The sequence below is a fragment of the Agelaius phoeniceus genome, chromosome 22, assembly GCF_051311805.1.
Source record: "Agelaius phoeniceus isolate bAgePho1 chromosome 22, bAgePho1.hap1, whole genome shotgun sequence".
In the NCBI taxonomy this organism is placed as follows: Eukaryota; Metazoa; Chordata; class Aves; order Passeriformes; family Icteridae; genus Agelaius; species Agelaius phoeniceus.
In genome coordinates, this window is record NC_135286.1 from 1,960,033 (window position 1) to 1,979,768 (window position 19,736).

General features: G+C 44.8%; 2 protein-coding genes across 4 annotated transcripts in view; both read right to left on the reverse strand.

Annotated features, from left to right (window-relative positions):
- Positions 1–2,728, reverse strand: part of TMEM39B (transmembrane protein 39B) — an 18,863-nt gene extending 16,135 nt beyond the window's left edge. The window contains exon 1 of the mRNA XM_077189605.1: positions 2,659–2,728. The gene's annotated coding sequence lies outside the window, so the exon portion shown is untranslated. The remainder of the gene's footprint in view (positions 1–2,658) is intronic.
- The window catches only part of KHDRBS1 (KH RNA binding domain containing, signal transduction associated 1), a 22,811-nt gene extending 3,510 nt beyond the window's left edge, over positions 1–19,301 (reverse strand). For 2 of the 3 annotated variants that reach the window (XR_013184998.1, XR_008535495.2), the window contains exons 1-9: positions 18,906–19,301; positions 14,073–14,200; positions 12,875–12,991; positions 10,933–11,079; positions 9,225–9,361; positions 7,563–7,782; positions 6,537–6,604; positions 5,544–5,602; positions 2,659–2,854 (exon numbers count right to left, since the gene is read on the reverse strand). Coding sequence is in view for 1 of the 3 variants with exons in the window: in XM_054648186.2 (XP_054504161.2) it covers positions 2,757–2,854; positions 5,544–5,602; positions 6,537–6,604; positions 7,563–7,782; positions 9,225–9,361; positions 10,933–11,079; positions 12,875–12,991; positions 14,073–14,200; positions 18,906–19,170 (1,239 nt within the window). In the remaining 2 variants the exon portion in view is untranslated. Of the gene's footprint in view, positions 1–1,393; positions 2,855–5,543; positions 5,603–6,536; positions 6,605–7,562; positions 7,783–9,224; positions 9,362–10,932; positions 11,080–12,874; positions 12,992–14,072; positions 14,201–18,905 lie in introns of those variants that run through there. The other variant, XM_054648186.2, reaches the window with a different exon arrangement.
- Between the last annotated feature and the right edge of the window lie 435 nt (positions 19,302–19,736).

The following is a 19,736-nucleotide window of genomic DNA, read 5'->3' on the forward strand; positions in this document are numbered from 1 at the left end:
AGCAATTCTGGGGGGGCTAAAAATTGAGATTTTCAAACAACTGAGCAGAATTTGGGTTTTTTTTTTCCTTTTTTTTTTTTTGTTTTGGCAGTAGCAGGACTAGCTTGGATTCATGTTCATTTTACATCTTTTGTCCTTTTAAAAAAATCCAGGGTATTTAAAGATCCCTTTTGGCCCACATTCCATCCCAGTGCATCTGCCAAGGGCACATTATTAAAAGTTATTGCTAATTTATGCCACGTGGGTTGGTTTAAATGTTTATATTTAAAACATCTCTTTTTTTTTTTTTTGTTGGTTTTTTTTTCCCCTTTTTTACATTAAATTAACATCTGAAGGGTCGGCTGGGTAAGAAGTTTACGTCACAGGTTTATGGAAAAGAGAAATGTGCTGGATTAAAATCAGACATTTAGGGTTTTACCTTTTGGGCTTTGCGGTGCCTGTTTTACACATCCTGAATTCTCCTGCTGATAATTTTCCTTTAAAAGGGGGGGCATAGGCTGAGCTTTTCATCACATTATGCCCTGAAAGCTGACTCCAAACCAGTGTTGAAAATTCAGTTATTTGCATTTTAATAACAATCTACAAATACAACTTTTCTGTGTTTTTTTCTTTTTTTTTTTAATTATTTTTAAATATTCCCCTCGGTTCATGCGCTGCAGTTTTTGGTTTTTTGTTGTTTTGTTTTTTGTATTTTTTTTTCCCTAAAATTTTATTTTTCACCCCCGAGCAGTTTTTAATCCTCTCCCCCTAAAATTCCAAATTCATCTGCTGGATGGGAAATAACAAACCACGAAGCATTGATTTTTAAAAATAGAAATATATGAAATATCTCTACATCCACACCCTCTCAGAAATGATTTAAGGAGCAGCTGCAGCACCGTCCACCAACAAAAAAAAAATTCATTTTAAAAGTGGTTTTTCCAAGGAAAAGCTGCTTGGAAGCATCATCTAAACCAAAGGGGGGTTACAGAAAGGAAATTCCTTGGAATTCTCAGCATTCCTACTTAAAGCAGCCTCTGGAATATTCTCTGAGGCCACCTGAAATCTGAATCATCAAGCAAAGAACAATCAAACGCTTCCCAAATTCAGATTTCTGCCTCAAAACTGCTTTCAGCAACTTCCAGGGGGTGAAAAACAATTTTTTTTGTCTTTTTCATATTTTTTAAAATAAATTTAACCTTGACAAGCTCGAGAAATTTCTCTTTTGTCACGAGAATTACCAAAAAACCACCATTTTTTTTGAAATGCCTCCACGGTTTTAAAATAAATAATAATCATAAAATAATAATAATAATAATAATAATAACAAAAAGACAAATTAAGTTTAGCATGGATTTAAAGTCGTTTGCAAAAAATAAAAAAAACCTCCAAAAACAAATGACAATTCATCACATTTACTTTGATTAAAAAAGGACTAAACTTTATTGACAGATTTTGAGACAGACATTTTGACACGTTTTGAGCTACCTAGTTAGGCAGACTTTACACAAAATGTAGCATTTTTCTCTTCCAGAACAGAGTGGGAGGACAGTGTAACAAATCCAATTAGGACTTTAGATCTTATGTACAAAGTGAAATTTGGGGTTGTTTTTTGCCTTGGATTTTTTTTTAAATTTTGTTTTGTTGTTTTGTTTTAGAGCTGCAGTGTCCCTTTTTATGCAAAGCTCGTGCTGAGATACACTTGAAGTGGCTGGGACCGCTTGAAATTGAGATTTTTTTGGGGTGAGGTTGAAATTTTTATCAGATTCTCTGCCCCAAAGGGCTACAAAAATCAGAATTTTACAGGCCTACCCATGGAATATTCTTTTTATCAAACACTGGGTAATTTGAGCCGTATTTTGGGGTTTTTTTCCCCTTAAAAATTGTTAATTTAGAATTAAATTAAAACCCCTTTCCACTGGAAAAATATTCCCAAGCATATCTCAACACTGCAGGGGGGGCTAGATTTCAAAATCCACATAAGAAAAGTCAATTTTTTACCAACCTAATTTTTCTTTTTAAGTCAATTCTCTTTAGAAAATGCTATTTAATTTGTTTGGAGGATCCTTTGAGTTAAAATTTAAACTTCAAGATTCACCAGCAATCTCCTTTTAAAGGTTTGGCATCTGAAGTTATTTTTTTGTTTTTGTTTTTTTTTTTTTAATGGTGGCAGCCACTACTGTTACATTATGATTTTAATTCTTAAAAAATAACCCTGAATTTTGAAATGTAGCCTACTTTGGGATTCTGCAACTACAACCTTTATGGGTTCCTTTAAAACAAACTTTAAAAGTTTTAACAAAACCTTAATTTCAGAACTAAGCAAAGCATGTCACTTTTGGAAACTAACATTTTTTTTAAACTTGCTTTTTAGGGTTTTTTTTTTTTGTCTTTTTTTTCCTTAAAAAAGGTACAGTTTGTTTGTTTTTTTGTGGTTTTTTTTACCCTAAAACAACAAAGAAAGAAAAGCCATCTACACACTGAAAGAAGAAAAAAAAATAATAAAAATAATAAAAATTAAAAATTGTTTTTTTGTTTGTTTTTTGTTTTTTTTTTTTTCCCCTCTAAATCTATTTAAATTCATCAAGAAATCACTACATACAGAAGCCAAAATGCAGGGTGAGGATGGAGTGGGAGGAGGAAAAAAAGGGCCAGGAAGAAAAACAGGGAGACAATTACTTGTCTGCTGTGGGTAAAGCAACGGGAATCCCGGGAGATACAAGAACCAGTAACAAGAGTTTGCTCCTAAATTGGGATTTTTGGCCCCGTTTTTGGGGTCAGTAGCGGCCGTAGGGGTGCTCTCTGTAGCCCCCCTTGACTGGCCGGGCTGGGGGGGCCTTCAGGGAGGGCCGGGTTCCATTCCAGTCATCTTGGCCTGTGGGGAAAAGGAAGAGAAAAAAGGTCAGGGTTGGGTGGAGGGAGCTGGGGGAAAGGGGCTGGAAATGGGGTGGGAGAGGCAAAAGGGCAGGTGGGGATGGGGGAGAATGGCTGCTCAAAATAGGTCCTGGTCCCCCCCAAAAACAGCTCCTCAAAACAGGTCCCACAAAACAGGTCCTGATTCCTCAAAACAGCTCCTCAAAACAGGTCCCCACAAAACAGCTCCTGATCCTCAAAACAGCTCCTGATTGCTCAAAACAGCTCCTCAAAACAGGTCCCACAAAACAGCTCCTGATCCTCAAAACCAGCTCCTGATTCCTCAAAACAGGTCCTCAAAACAGGTCCCCAAAACAGCTCCTGATCCCCAAAACCAGCTGTGATTCCTCAAAACAGCTCCACAAAACAGGTCCCACAAAACAGCTCCTGATCCTCAAAACAGCTCCTGATCGCTCAAAATAGCTCCCCCAAAATAGGTCCTGATCCCTCAAAAACAGCTCCTCAAAAACAGGTCCAAATCCTCAAAAACAGTTTCCCAAAACCAGCTCCTGATCCCCAAAACCAGCTCCTGATTCCTCAAAACAGCTCCACAAAACAAGTCCTCATTCCCCCAAAAACCAGCTCCCCAAAAACAGGTCCAGATCCTCAAAAACAGTTCCCCAAAACCAGCTCCTGATTCCTCAAAACAGCTCCTCATTTCTCAAAACAGCTCCTCAAAACAGGTCCTCATTCCCCCAAAAAACAGCTCCCCAAAACCAGCTCCTGATTCCTCAAAACAGCTCCTCAAAACAGATCCTCATTCCCCAAAAACAGCTCCCCAAAAACAGGTCCAGATCCTCAAAAACAGGTCCTCAAAAGAAGGTCCTCATTCCCCAAAACCAGCTCCCCAAAAACAGGTCCCACAAAACAGCTCCTGATCCCCAAAACCAGCTCCTGATTCCTCAAAACAGCTCCTCAAAACAGGTCCTCATTCCCCAAAAACAGTTCCCCAAAACCAGCTCCTGATTCCTCAAAACGGCTCCTCAAAACAGATCCTCATTACCCAAAACCAGCTCCCCAAAAACAGGTCCAGATCCTCAAAAACAGCTCCCCAAAACCAGCTCCTGATCCTCAAAACAGCTCCCCAAAACCAGTTCCCAATCCCCCAAAACAGCTCCCCAAAACCAGCTCCTGATCCCCAAAACAGCTCCCCAAAAGCAGCTCCTGATCCTCCAAAACCCAGTTTGTGATCCAGCAAAACAGCTTGACCAAAATAGCTCCTGATCCCCAAAACAGCTCCCCAAAACCACCTCCTGATCCCCCAAAACAGCTCCTCAGAACCAGCTCCTGATCCCCCAAAACAGCTCCTCAGAACCAGCTCCTGATCCCCCAAAACAGCTCTGCAAAAACAGCTCCTGATCCCCCAAAATCCAGCAAAACAGCTCCACCAAAACAGCTGCTGATCCCCCAAACACCTCCTGATGCCCCAAAACACCTCCTGATCCCCCAAAACTGCTGCTGGTCCCCAAGGGACTCGTTCCAGCCACATGGAATTCCACACCTTTAAGGGGAGCTTTGGGAATTTGGGATTTCACCTGGTCTGGCAAATTCCTTGGGTTCCCCTCCCAAATTCCCTGTGTGAGGAGCAGGAAAAGGTTTTGGATGTGCCTAAGCCCTGCCCAGCAACAACAAAACTCCAGAGTCAGTCCCAGAGCAGCCCTGGGCAGGAAAATGAAGCCTGGCCCAGCCCAGAGCAGCTCTGGGGACAGGGGACAATGATTGATTCCTTCTCCTTGTCACAGCCAGGCCAGAGCAGCTCTGGGGACAGGGGACAGTGATTCCTTCTTGTCACAGCCAGGCCAGAGCAGCTCTGGGGAGGAAAATGAAGCCTGGCCCAGGCCAGAGCAGCTCTGGGGACAGGGGACAGTGATTCCTTCTCCTTGTCACAGCCAGAGGCCATCCCCAGCCTGGACATGGGAACTGCCCTCAAAAAGAAACAAATGCAGCCCCAGCTGAGGGCAGCAGGAGGCAGGGAGGGACCTCTGGAATGTCTTCCCAAGGAAGCAGGGAATGGATTCCTTGGTTTATTTTGCTTTTCCTGGTGAACTTTATCCCAGCCCATTCATTCCCTCACTTTTACCCTCCCAATTCTCTCCCCATCCCATGGGTGGGGAGTGAGAGTGGGGTGTGGTTGCTCTTTGGGGTAAAATCACAACATTTTGGCTCAGCCCAGCTTAAATTGGGAGTTTTACATGATTGAGATTAGCTAAGCTTTGCCTACTGAGTCAAAGTGGCTGCACAGAGCCAAGGAGAGGCTCCCTCATGACATTTAAATGCAATTTTGGAGCAGATTTACAGAGTCAGGCTCAGGGTTTGTGAGGATAAAGGAAGCAGATGGAACCATGTAAAACCCAGCCCATGAAAACCAGACTGCAGCACAAGTGCTGTGGGTGGAAATCCAGACCTCCTGGAAATATTCTAAAGCTACAAGGAAATTTAAACATTTCCAAAGATAAAAAATGGATTTTTTTTGTAAAGCATCACCTTTGAGAAAATCAAAATTGAGAATTGAGAAGAACCTAAACCCACAGAAAAGGTTGTTCAGACCTAAATAAAAACACTCAGTTTTTTTTATCCAGACATAGGAAAACAACAAAATTGACCAAAAGCAATTCCCAACCCCTCCCTTATCCCCAAATTCCCAGACATACCATAAGCTTCATAGGTTTCCTGTGCCTCCCCATGTCCATAATCATAATATTCTGTATCCCTGCAAAAGCAATGAGGTGGTTACACACAGGGAAATCCCATTCCACTGCCACAAAAAACCAGGAAAAGAGAAGATGCTCTGAGCCCTGGATTCCAGCAGAACTCTGCAGCTCCACTGGCTTCAAATGGGATTAAAAAAAAAGGGGAAAGAGGGGAAAAAAAGGGAAAAGAGGGGAAAAAAGGGGGAAAAGGCCATGTAGGATTCCTTTGGGAAAAGGGAATCCAACTCACCCTTGGCCCTGGCTGTAGCAGCTCAGGAATGTTTTCATTGGCTTCAAATGGGATTAAAAAAAAGGGAAAGAGCAGGAAAAAGGGAAAAGGGGGGAAAAAAGGGGAAAAAGGGGAAAAAAAGGGAAAAAGGCCATGAAGGATCCCTTTGGGAAGAGGGAATCCCACTCACCCTTGGCCCTGGCTGTAGCAGCTCAGGAATGTTTCCATTGGCTTCAAATGGGATTTGAAAAAGGGGAAAAGAGTGGAAAAAAAGGGAAAAGAGGGGAAAAAAAAAGGAAAAAAGGTGAAAAAAGGGGAAAAAAAGGGGAAAAAGGCCATGCAGGATTCCTTTGGGAAGAGGGAATCCCACTCATCCTTGGCCCTGGCTGTAGCAGCTCAGGAATGTTTCCATTGGCTTCGAATGGGATTTGAAAAAGGGGAAAGAGGGGGAAAAAGGGGAAAAAAAGGGGGATAAGGGGAAAAAAAGGCGAAAAAGGGGAAAAAAAGGGGAAAAAGGCCATGCAGGATTCCTTTGGGAAGAGGGAATCCCACTCACCCTTGGCCCTGGCTGTAGCAGCTCAAGAATGTTTCCACTGACTTCAAATGGGATTTGAAAAAGGGGAAAAGAGGGGGGAAAAAAGGGAAAAGAGGGGAAAAAAAGGGAAAAGAGGGGGAAAAGAGGGGAAAAAAGCAGGATTGCTTTGGGAAGAGGGAATGCCACTCACCCTTGGCCCTGGCTGTAGTAGCCCTCGTAGCCCTCGTAGCTCTGCTCTGCGTAGGTGTCATCGTAGCCCTGTGAGCATGGGGACAGAAAAGTGTCACAGCCCCAGCACCATCCCAATGGTGATCCCAGAACCAGGAGTCAGTGGGATCCCAATGCCATTCCCAGCAGTCCTTGGTGATCCCAGCACCATCTCACTGATCCCTGGTGATCCCAGCACCATCCCAGTGATTCCTGGCGATCCCACTGATCCCTGGTGATCCCAGGATCACCTCACTGATCCCTGGTGATCCCAGCCCCATCCCACTGATCTCTGGTGATCCCAGCCCCATTCCAGTGATCCCTGGTGATCCCAGCACCATCCCAGTGATTCCTGGTGATCCCAGAATCACCTCACTGATCCCTGGCGATCCCAGCCCCATTCCACGGATCCCTGGCGATCCCAGAATCACCCCCCTGATCCCTGGTGATCTCAGCCCCATCTCACTGATCCCTGGTGATCCCAGAATCACCTCACTGACCCCTAGTGATCTCAGCCCCATTCCACTGACCCCTAGTGATCATAGCACCATCCCAGTGATCCCTGGTGATCCCAGAATCACCCCACTGATCCCTGGTGATCCCAGCACCATCCCAGTGATTCCTGGTGATCCCAGCCCCATCCCACTGATCCCTGGTGATCCCAGCCCCATCCCACTGATCCCTGGTGATCCCAGTACCATCCCACTGATCCCAGCCCCATCTCACTGATCCCTGATGATCCCAGCACCATCTCACTAACCCCTGGTGACCCCAGCTCCATCTCACTGATCCCTGGTGATCCCAACCCCATTCCACTGATCCCAGCTCCATCCCACTGATCCCTGGTGATCCCAGCCCCACCCCACTGACCCCTGGTGATCCCACTGATCCCTGGTGATCCCAGCCCCACCCCACTGACCCCTGGTGCCCCCCAGCTCCCCTCACCCCCACCAGCCCACCCCCCCCCATGGTTAACCCCGTTACTCAGCAGCAGTGAACCCCTGCTCACATATTCCTCGTAGCTCTCTGGCACGGGCGGAGGGGGCAGGGGGATCCTCTGGATGCCAGCTGCCCGTGCCCGCGGCGTGGGGGCTCCCCTGACGGCCGGGGGAGGGGGCACCCCCCGGGCCATGGCAGCGCCCCGGGCCAGGGCCCCGCGCACGGGGGCTCCCCGCACCAGGGCACCCCTGGGGGGAGGAGGAGGAGGAGGGGGACCCACCCCACGGCCCCTGTGGAGACACAGAAAGGTTGGTCAGGAGCTGCTGCTGCTGCTGCTCTGGACAGCCCCAGGATGGGGATGTGTCACTGTCCTGTGTCCTGGAGAGCCCCAGGATGGGGATGTGGCACTGTCCTGTGTCCTGGAGAACCCCAGGATGGGGATGTGGCACTGTCCTGTGTCCTGGAGAACCCCAGGATGGGGATGTGTCACTGTCACATTTTCTGGAGTGACCCAGGATGGGGATGTGGCACTGTCCTGTGTCCTGGAGTGCCCCAGGATGGGGATGTGGCACTGTCCTGTGTTCTAGAGAGCCCCAGGATGGGGAAGTGTCCCTGTCATGTTTTCTGAAAAATCCTCTTTGCCCAGGATTTTTTCTCCTGAGAATCCTCGGTTTTGCTGTTTTGGAATGTGGTCTGAACTTTGGGCAGGGGATTTCACTTTAAAGGACCCTCCCACCCACCTGGGATCACTCCAGGTCCCTCAGGACCCCTGAGGACATGGGCAGGGACCCTCCAGGCAGAGGGAAAAGCACCAGCCCATGGATCAGGGAGTGGAGGAACAGTTTTGGTGCCAATTCATCCCCACGCTTTGCCAGAACAATGCTCTGCAAGGACGGGCACTTCAAAGTGAGAATGCTGAAGGGTTACAGCACATCCAACAGCAGCCAGGCCCTTCCTGAGAGCTTCCTTTGTAAAACTATTGATGGGAGCAGTGATGGGACCATTGGTGGAACCATTGGTGGAACCATGGATGGAACTATGGATGAACCTATTGATGAACCTATTGATGGAACCATTGGTAGAACCATTGATGGGACCAGTGATGGGAGCAGTGATGGGACCAGTGATGGAACTATGGATGAACCTATTGATGGGACCAGTGATGGAACCAGTGATGGAACCAGTGATGGGACCTATTGATGAAACCATTGATGAAACCATTGCTGGAACCATTGCTGGAACCTATTGATGAAACCATTGATGGGACTATTGATGGAACCAGTGATGGAACCATTGATGGGACCATTGATGGAACCATCGATGGGACCACTCATGAAACCATTGATGGGACCATTGATGGGACCATTGATGGAACCATAGGTGGAACCACAGATGGAACCAGTGATGGAACCACTCATGAAACCATTGATGGGACCATTGATGGAACCACGGATGAACCTATTGATGGAACCATTGATGGAACCAGTGATGGGACCATTGATGGAATCATTGATGAAACCATTGATGAACCTATTGATGAACCTATTGATGAAACCATGGATGGAACCATGGATGGAACCATTGATGAAACCCAGCCCAAATCCCGCCCAGTGTTGGATGACACCCCAAACTTGATGCTCAAAGTCAGGCCTAGCTGAGCAGCAGTTTAAGCCCTGAGACAGCCCAGCTGTGGGTGAAGGCAGCACTCCCAGGGCTGGGATTTTGGGAATACCTTGGCACAGGGGGAGGGGGAGGCGGGGCTGCCCCCCGGCCCCGCCCGGGGACGCCTCGGCCACGGTTGGGCTCCGGGACCCCGTTGAGATAGGAGAGCTCCAGGAACTGCTCCTGGCAGATATCATCCATCATGTCCTGCAGAAAGGACAGAAATGAGGATAAAATTAAGGGTCAATAAGGAGGTGAAGGGTCAGCTCCAGAGAACAGCTCTGGGATACCACAGCCTGCTGTGCTGCGATGAAATAACTGCACGGGCCGCAGGAAAATCTGCTTTTAGTGGCATTTCCTGCAGCTTTCTCCAAGATTCCAGCCCTGCAGCTCCAGGTGCTGCTCCCAGACTGCCAGGGATGCCAGGAGGATTCATGGGGGAGAGCCCAGGCAGGACTCAGCCCACAGCTCCTGTTTATAGGGGCAGTGAGCCCACAGAAGGTGACCCTGCAGTGCTGCCATTCCCAAAGGAAAGGGTTGGGATGCAGAGCGTGCCGGGCAGATCCCTGCAGGTCCCTTCCCTGGGGACTAAAGGGCCACAGGAGATCACCCAGAAGCATTCCCAATGGTCCCTGGACATCCCTGAACCATCCCACTGATTCCCAGTGATCCCAAAACCATCCCATTGCTCCTGGTGATCCCAAAACCACCTCAGTGATTCCTGAACCATCCCAGAGCTTCCTGGAGATCCCAGAACCATCCCACTGATTCTCAGTGATCCCAAAACCACCCCAGTGATTCCAAAACCATCCCAGTGCTCCTGGTGATCCCAAAACCATCCCCCTGATTCCCAGTGATCCCAAAACCATCCCACTGATTCCCAGTGATCCAAAAACCATCTCAGTGCTCCTGGTGATCCCAAAACCATCCCAGAGCTCCTGGAGATCCCAGAACCCTCACAGTGATTCCCAGCAGTTCCTGGTGATCTCAGAACCATCCCAGTGATTTCAGCAGTTCCTGGTGATCCCAGCACCATCCCAGTGCTCCCTGGAGATCCCAAAACCATCCCAGTGATCCCAGCACCATCCCAGTGCTCCCTGGAGATCCCAAAACCATCCCAGTGGTCCCTGAACCATCCCAGAGCTTCCTGGAGATCCCAGCACCATCCCAGTGCTCCCTGGAGATCCCAGAACCACCCCAGTGGTTCCCAGTGATCCCAAAACAATGCCAGTGCTCCCTGGAGATCACCAAACCATCCCAGTGATTCCCAGTGATCTCAGCAGTGCCTGGTGATCTCAGAACCATCTCAGAGCTTCCTGGAGACCCCAGCACCATCCCAGTGCTCCCAGCACCATCCCAGAGCTCTCTGGAGATCCCAAAACCATCCCAGTGGTCCCTGAACCATCCCAGAGCTCCCTGGAGATCCCAAAACCATCCCAGTGGTCCCTGAACCATCCCAGAGCTTCCTGGAGATCCCAGCACCATCCCAGAGCTCCCAGCACCATTCCAGAGCTCCCTGGAGATCCCAGCACCATCCCAGAGCTCCCAGCACCATCCCAGAGCTCCCTGGAGATCCCAAAACCATCCCAGTGATCCCAGCACCATCCCAGAGCTCCCTGGAGATCCCAGCACCATCCCAGCGATCCCAGCCCCATCCCAGAGCTCCCTGGAGCGATCTCCCTCCCCCCAGACGTGCGAACCTCCTCCATTTTTCTCCCCGATTTTAATTTGAATTTTCAGAGTTTGGAAGAGGCTCCTCTGAGGAGCAGGAGACTCACAGGGACCAGGAATTTCTTGACCTCCTCCATGGCGTGGGCCATGAGGGCGTAGGCCTCGCACGGGGGCCCGAAGACCTCGATGAACACGTGCAGGTCCATGTGCAGGTGGGCGTACTTGGGGTCCCCCCCTTTGCGCAGCTCCTCCTCCTGTGAAAACCACACAGAATTATTAAAAAATGGAATCTGGGGAGAGTTTTTGAATTTTATAGGAAGCTTGCATGGTTTTGTACATCTGTGTGTAAACACTGAGATAAATAAAATTAAAAAGTAAAAAATCTAAAAAAAAATTTAAAAAAAAAATCTAAAAAAAAAAAAAAGTAAAAATCTAAAAAAAAAAAATCTAAAAAATCTAAAAAAAAAAATTATTTTCAATTTTAATGTTCCCCCCTTTGCGCAGCTCCTCCTCCTGTGAAAACCACACAGAATTATTAAAAAATGGAATTTGGGAAGAGTTTTTAAATTTTATATAAACCAGGCATATAGCTTGCATGGTTTTGTACATCTGTGTGTAAACAATGAGATAAGAGTTTTTACTTTTCAATTTTATTTATTAAAAAAAAAAATTATTTTCAATTTTAATGTTCCCCCCTTTGCGCAGCTCCTCCTCCTGCACAAACCCCACAGAATTATTAAAAAATGGAATTTGGGAAGAGTTTTTAAATTTTATAGGAAGCTTGCATGGTTTTGTACATCTGTGTGTAAACACTGAGATAAATAAAATTAAAAAGTAAAAAATCTAAAAAAAAATTAAAAAAAAAAATCTAAAAAAAAAAAAGTAAAAATCTAAAAAAAAAAAAATCTAAAAAATCTAAAAAAAAAATTATTTTCAATTTTAATGTTCCCCCCTTTGCACAGCTCCTCCTCCTGCACAAACCCCATAGAATTATTAAAAAATGGAATTTGGGGAGAGTTTTTAAATTTTATATAAACCAGGCATATAGCTTGCATGGTTTTGTACATCTGTGTGTAAACACTAAGATTTTTTACTTTTTAATTTATTTATTTTAAAAAAATTATTTTCAATTTTAATGTTTATTTTTAAAAATTATTTTTAGTTTTAAATTTTATGTATTTTGAAATATTTTATTTTAAAATCTACTTTTATTATTTTTTATTTTATTTGTATTTATTTGTATTTGGGATTCCCCCTTTGCGCAGCTCCTCCTCCTGCACAAACCCCACAGAATTATTAAAAAATGGAATTTGGGAAGAGTTTTTAAATTTTATAGGAAGCTTGCATGGCTTTGTACATCTGTGTGTAAACACCGAGATAAGATTTTTATTTTAAAATTCTATTTTTAAATTTTTTATTTTAATTTTTCTCTTTAAAACTATTTTTATTATTTTTAATTATGTATATTTATTCTTTTTATTTTATTATTTTATATTTAATTTATGCTATTTTACTTTTCTAAACTTTATTATTTTACGTCTTTATTTTTAATTTTTTTCAAGATACCTTGAAGATATTTCTGTTTCTCAGGTTGTTTTGCAGTAATTTAAAAAATTAGAATAAAACCTTTTTCTGCTGCTCAAGTAAAATCAGAATTAAGCTACAGCTCTGCTCAAAATAAGCAGGAAGAAACAAAAATCGTATTTTTCCCATTCTTTTCATTATTTTTTTTTCTGTTTAAAAACCTCTCCTGGTACTTTGTGATTCAAAATTTTTGTGATCAAAAATGATCAGGAACACATTGCTCCAACATCTGCACTGCACCAGAAGAATTTCAAGATTTCAGAGCAGCTAAAAAAGGGATTTTAATCTTTTTATAGAGAGGGAAAAAAATCCCTTTAGTGAACGGCTCTTGAGGAGAATAATCCTTATTTTAACAATTTTCAAATTAATCTTTAATTGAAGTTTTTTTTCTGCTTTAATTTTTAATAAAATGCTTGGAGAGCTGCTAATTCTCGCCACAAGAAATGGAATTTTATTTTTCCTTACCTTGGCTTTGTCCCTCATGGAGCCTTTCCCCAGTACAGAGATTTTAGCACCAGTTTCTTCCTGAAGTCTCTTAATGGTGTTGCCCTGGGGTCCCAAAATCTTCCCAACAAAGTTGAACTGGAAATTAAGAAAAAAAAAAAAAAACAACAAAAAATAAATCAGAGCTCAAAAAATTCAAGAAAAATTTTCTGAATTTTTTTGTCAGTTGACAAAAAAAAAAAATTACATTCCATTTTCTCTTCACTTTACCAAAAAAATGCACAGGAAAATTTAATTTTTGAAAGGAAAACTTAAGTTTTGTAAAGAAGATTCAAGTTTCAAAAGGAAAATCCAAATTTCAAAAGGAAAACCCAAGTTTCAAGAGGAAAATCCAAGTTTCAAGAGGAAAATCCAAGTTTCAAGAGGAAAATCCAAGTTTCGAAAGGAAAATCCAAGTTTCAAAAGGAAAATTCAGGTTTTAAAAGGAAAATTCAAATTTCAAAAGGAAAATTCAAATTTCAAAAGGAAAATCCAGGTTTCAAAAGGAAAATCCAAGGTTCAAAAGGAAAATCCAAGGTTCAAAAGGAAAATCCAGGTTTCAAAAGGAAAATCCAGGTTTCAAAAGGAAAATCCAAGGTTCAAAAGGAAAATCCAAGGTTTCAAAAGGAAAATTCAAGCTTCGAAAGGAAAATTTAAGTTTTGAAAAGGAAAATCCAGGTTTCAAGAGGAAAATTCAAGTTTCAAGAGGAAAATTCAGGTTTCAAGAGGAAAATTCAGGCTTCAAGAGGAAAATTCAGGTTTCAAGAGGAAAATTCAGGTTTCAAAAGGAAAATTCAGGTTTCTAATCTTTCTTTTAATGAAAAAAACCAAATGCTCCAGCAGAAAAATCAAGTTAAATGAAGTGGTTCAATCCCAACATCTGTAGCAGCTTTCCAGCAAATCTTTAAGGAATTAAATGTAAAAAAAAAAACCATAAAAAAAGCTCCAGCCATGGAATTGTCTGTTCCAGCAATCCAAGATCCCAGCTGTGCATCACCAAGATATTCCAAAAATTCAATATATTCCAAATAAAAACTCTGCAGGTCTGGGAAAAAAAAACCCCAAACAACTCCTTATTTTTGAATTTTGGTTTAAAATGAAGATTGAACTCCTGCTGCTACAAAATCCCACAGAAAAGAAGAAAATCTCAGAGATTTTGGTTGATTTTTTCTGGCCTCACCTTGGGGTATTGTTTGACAGGGATCAGAACTCGTTCCTTCAGTTTCATGTTCTTGTGGGAAAATAAATCCAGGTAGTTCTCCTCCTCATCCTTCTTTGTTGTCTCTCCCTTCTGAATTTTTTCAATTTCTAAGTAAAAATTAAATTAAATGAATCGAAATAATAATATAAAATTAAAATTATACAAATGTATTGTTAGAAATATGAATGCTGGAATTATAAATAAAAATATTAATAGCATAAAATTAAAATAATAGAAATATATTCTTATAAACATGAATACTAGAATTATGAATAATAAAGTATAAATAGTAATATGAAATTAAAATAATAGAAATCGAATCATACTATAAATATAAAAATGACAATATAAATATAAATATAAATAATAATATAAAAATAGGGCTGCTTTGTATTTTCCTTAAACAATCATCAGGTCACAGATGGAATCACAAGGGCAGAACCCCACAAATACCAGAAGGGAGAGGGGGAGGCACTGCCAGGGGAAGGGCACGGGGAGGGAAAGGTGAGATTTGGGATGGAGAACAGGGGAGAAACTCCTGGGATGGGAATGGGAACGGGAATGGGCACAGCAGCAGGAATGGGAATGGGCACAAAGGTGGGAATGGGAATGGGCACAAAGGTGGGAATGGGAATGGGAATGGGCACTGAGGTGGGAATGGGCACAAAGGTGGGAATGGGCACTGAGGTGGGAATGGGAATGGGCACAAAGGTGGGAATGGGCACTGAGGTAGGAATGGGCACAAAGGTGGGAATGGGCACAAAGGTGGGAATGGGCACAAAGGTGGGAATGGGCACTGAGGTGGGAATGGGCACTGAGGTGGGAATGGGCACTGAGGTGGGAATGGGCACTGAGGTGGGAATGGGCACAAAGGTGGGAATGGGAATGGGCACAAAGGTGGGAATGGGCACTGAGGTGGGAATGGGAATGGGCACAAAGGTGGGAATGGGCACAAAGGTGAGAAGGGGAATGGGCACAGTAGCAGGAATGGGCAATGAGGGTGGGAATGGGCACAAAGGTGGGAATGGGAATGATCACAGCAGCAGGAGTGGCCACAGATGTGGGAAGAGGAATGGCCACAGCAGCAGGAATGGGCACAAAGGTGGGAATGGGCACAGCAGCAGGAATGGCCACTGAGGGTGGGAAGGGAATGGGCACAGCAGCAGGAGTGGGAATGGCCACAAAGGTGGGAAGGGGAACAGCCACTGAGGTGGAAATAGGAATGATCACAGCAGCAGGAATGGCCACTGAGGTGGGAATGGGCACAGCTCTGGGATCGGGAATGGCCACAGAGGTGGGAACAGGAGTGGCCACAGCTCTGGGATCAGGAATGGCCACTGAGGTGGGAACAGGAATGGCCACAGATGTGGGAATGGCCACAGCTCTGGGAACAGGAATGGCCACTGAGATGGGAACAGGAATGGCCACAGAGGTGCCAGCAGTTGAGAACGTTGCCAAAATGGTTGAACAAACCAGAAGTTACAAAGTGCAAAGTGAAATGGTTTCAGGACAATGCAGCCCGAGACAGCAGGGAGGGACAGTTTCAGGTGGCAGTGGTGGCAGTGTGGGATATCCAGGATATCCACTGAAGGACAGGGACTGAGGGAATCTCCATCAGGAGAGCCTGGAAATGCTCCAGCACCCTGGACTCCCTCTCACCTCAGTGACCTCGGCCCTCTCCAATCCCTGCGGGGTCCCAGGAGCCACCACCAGCCCTGGGACATTCCCAGGAATGCACAGCCTGGAGCTGGCCTGAATCCAGCAGGGAATTCCCTGGGGGAGTCCCCCAGCTCCTCCCTGCTCCCATTCCCACAGCTCACACACCCTTGGGAAGCTCAGCTTGGAGCTTTTCCATGAAATAAACCCAGCTAAAATTCCCAAAAAACACCCCAACCCCACAGCTGGCTGACACACAGGTGGGATATTTCCCATTTTCCCAAAGCTGGGAAGCAGAGAGGGCTGTGCCCTTCACACCTCCCCTGCTCTTTCAATAAAAAGGAATATCACACAGACCCCAAATCCCAGGAGGGAAATGCAGATTATATTTGAAAATGCAAGAAAACCCAGATTTCAGTTTCTCTTTAGGATAACAGAAGCCTCAATGCAGCCACTTCCATGGAATTGATAAGAATCCCATCACTGCCAGGCCCTTGCTCCCAAAAAGAAAAAGCCAAAAAAATAAAAATTTTCCCTCTAAAAATACAGAACCACCACAGTATTTTAGACAACTTTAAAATGTTGTTTAAAATAAATGGCTGCAGAATTCCAGCAGGGTTCCCTCCCTGAGGCAGGCAGGCTGAGCAACTTCCACTTCTGGGAGGGGAAAAAAGGCTGGAATAGGAATTTTGCTGCCACTCAGGAGCATTTGTGGCTCTGGAAATGATTTTTGCTGGAGTTGTGCAGCACAGCCTTGGCCCAGGCTGAAATTCCAAGGAATCCAGAGCAATCTGGGGCTCATCTAGGCAAAAAAAAATCACCTAAATCCACCATTTTACCTCAAATTCTTCCTCATTGTTTTCCTGCTCAGCTCACCCTGAACTGGGACTGGGAAGAATTATTATTATTATTACTATTAGTATTATTAACTAATTATTATAATATTAATTTTTTTAAAGTTATTTTCAAAATACCCACAGCTGGAGCTGCTCCAATTTCAAATCCCCCACAGCTGCAATCATTACATTAATAAATTAATTAAAAAATAATTAATTGAAATAAAAAACCCTCCTAAATCCTTGTTACCCCCCTCAGGCTTTGCAGGATGCTGCTCTTTGTGGGGGAATTTGCAAATTCCTTGGATTTCCTTTGCCTGGGAGACATCAGAGCTGAGCTGGATGAAGAATTTTATTCATCAGAACCATTAAAGTGATGGAAAATGGGACTATAAAACTCATTTATTTAGATCAAGATGCTGATGGGTGATGCTGTGATGGGTTCTTTGCACAATTGGAGAGACAGCAATTCCCAAGAATTATTCCCTGCATAGGACAAGCTCCTAAAACCTCCAGAACTGCACCAAAACTCTGCATTTTTAAGCCGTGACAAAATAAATAATTTTTAAAAAAGCAGGCGGAGAAAGGAATAATTTTAAAAATTCCAATTAATAATTTAAAATGATGAATTTAAATAATTGACTTAAATAAATTGTTATTAAATTGTTATTAAATAAATTCTTATGGAGTAAATTCTTATTGAGTAAATTCTTATTGAGTAAATTCTTACTGAGCAAATTATAGTTAAATAATTTAATTAATTAAAAATTAATAATTTAATTAATTAAAGTAATTTAACCATTCCAATAAATATTTTAAAATCACAGTACAAATTAATGAAATTAAATACATTACGGATAATAATATTAATTATAGTAATCGCGTTATTAATAATAAAATAAGAATAAAAGAATAGAAATTAAATAATAATGATAACAATGATAGTGATAGTAAGAATAATTTTTAAAAGCACCGGTGGAAATAATAATAATAATGGTAATAATAATAGGTGGAAAAAATTTAAGCACTGGTGGAAATAATAATAATAAAAATATAATAATAATAATAATAATAATAATAATAATAATAATAATAATAATAATAATAATAATAGTAATAATAATAATTTTTAAAGCACCGATGGAGATGAAATCTGAGCAGATCCTTGCTCTGGGAGCCTCCCAGCTCCTGGCAAACAGAGATTGGGAATTTTTGAACTGGGGCCGTTTTTGAGCCTCCTCCAAGGCCGGGGGTGCGGAGGGGCAGAGCCGGGAAGGGAAGGGAAGGGAAGGGAAGGGAAGGGAAGGGAAGGCTGGGCACAGAACAAAGGCTGCCATTTCCATTTCCATCCCAGCCCTTTCCCTGCATTTCCAGCAGGGAAAATTCCCCGCGTGGCTCTTTCAGGTTCAATTTTAGCTCCCCTGTCCCCAGGGGTGCAAGGGCTGCCCTGATTTCGGCAGGGACAGAGCTGCTGTTCTTCCCGACAGCTGTTTGTAGGGATTTTTATGGGAATCACGTTTCCAACAGCCTGGCGTGCTGCATTTAACCCTTGTCAGGAAAGGAGAGGAGCTGTCCCCAGAGCAGGACAGGTCACCCGAACGGTCCAAAGGGACATTCCATCCCCAGGACCGCCACTGCCACCCTGGATCTGGAACGAGCTCGGGGATGGGGTGGTAAAGAACCGGGCATCGCTTGTTTCTCCTCCCTCCCAACATCACAATTATCATTATTTATCACCTTATTTACTATTACCATCACGTTTTGTTTCAATTATTAAACGCTTCTCTCACGGATTTAATTATTAAACGGTTCTCTCACTGCTACCCTGGATCTGGAACGAGCTCGGGGATGGGGGGGTGAAGAACCGGGCATCGCTTGTTTCTACTCCCTCCCAACATCACAATTATCATTATTTATCACCTTATTTACTATTACCATCACGTTTTGTTTCAATTATTAAACGCTTCTCTCAAGGGTTTTGATTCTCTCCATTCTCCTGTCTGGCTGAGGCCACATCACAAGAACACAATATAATACAACAAAAGCACCAATAAAACACACGCAAAACTCGCGGCTCTGCGGATTAAGCTGCGATTACACCGGGAAATATCTCATTTTAACAGGGAAATATATTAACAAGGAAATATTTCATTTTAACAAGGAAATATCTCATTTTAACAGGGAAATATTTCATTTTAACAGGGAAATATCTCATATTAACAAGGAAATAGCTCATTTTAACAGGAAAATAGCTCATTTTAACCCCGGAGCCAGAACGGCCACCGGGCCCCGCCGCCCCGCCCGTGCCCGGTGCCGGTACCTGCGGTCAGGAGCTGCATGGCGTGCGTGAAGGACGGGTCCAGGCTGTCCTTCTCTGCCATCAGCTCGGGCAAGTACTTGTTCTCGGGCTCCATCTTACCGGCGCCTGAAGCCCCGCCGGCTGCGGCCCCACCGGGCGGCGGCTGCGCTCCGCTGGCGGCCCCGCGGGCCCCTCCGCCACGGGGCGCTCGGCGCGGCGGCGGCGCGCGGCCGCCGGGGCCCTGTCCCCGCGATAAGCGACCGGCGGGGTCGTCGCGACGCTGCATGAGGCGGTGCCGGGGACGGGAGGCGGGGGCCGGGCCGGGCCGGGCCGGGCCGGGGACGGCGGCGGCGGGAGCGCAGCGGCCACACCGCCCGCGCAGCGCCCGGGCCGGAAGTGCCGCGCCGGAAGCTCCGCCCTCTACCGGTGTCGGTGTCTCTGTGTGTGTGTGTGAGTGAGGGGGGATCCGCGGCGGGAGCGCCCCGCGCGTGCGCCGCGTGCCCCCGCGGGAATGGCGCGGGCCCGGGAGCGGCGGCGTGAGGGGAGCGGGGGATGATGGAGGCAGGGAATCGTGGATGTGGGAAGAGGATCATTCATCCAGTTCGCACGGCGCTGCTGTTGGAATCCCTCAACCCCGCCTCTAAACGCGGGGACTCCATCACGTCCCCAAGCAGCCCCTCCCAATGTGTAGCTGCACAGAGTGCGAAAAAAAATCTTAATATTTGCTGTGAATATGTCCTGTCTCAGCTTGAGGCCGTTTCCTCTCACTCTTCATACAGTAGAAGAGACCGGCCCCACCTCACCACAAGCTCCTGGCATTTTGTGCCTGGTATTGTAGCTGGTTTTGGCAGG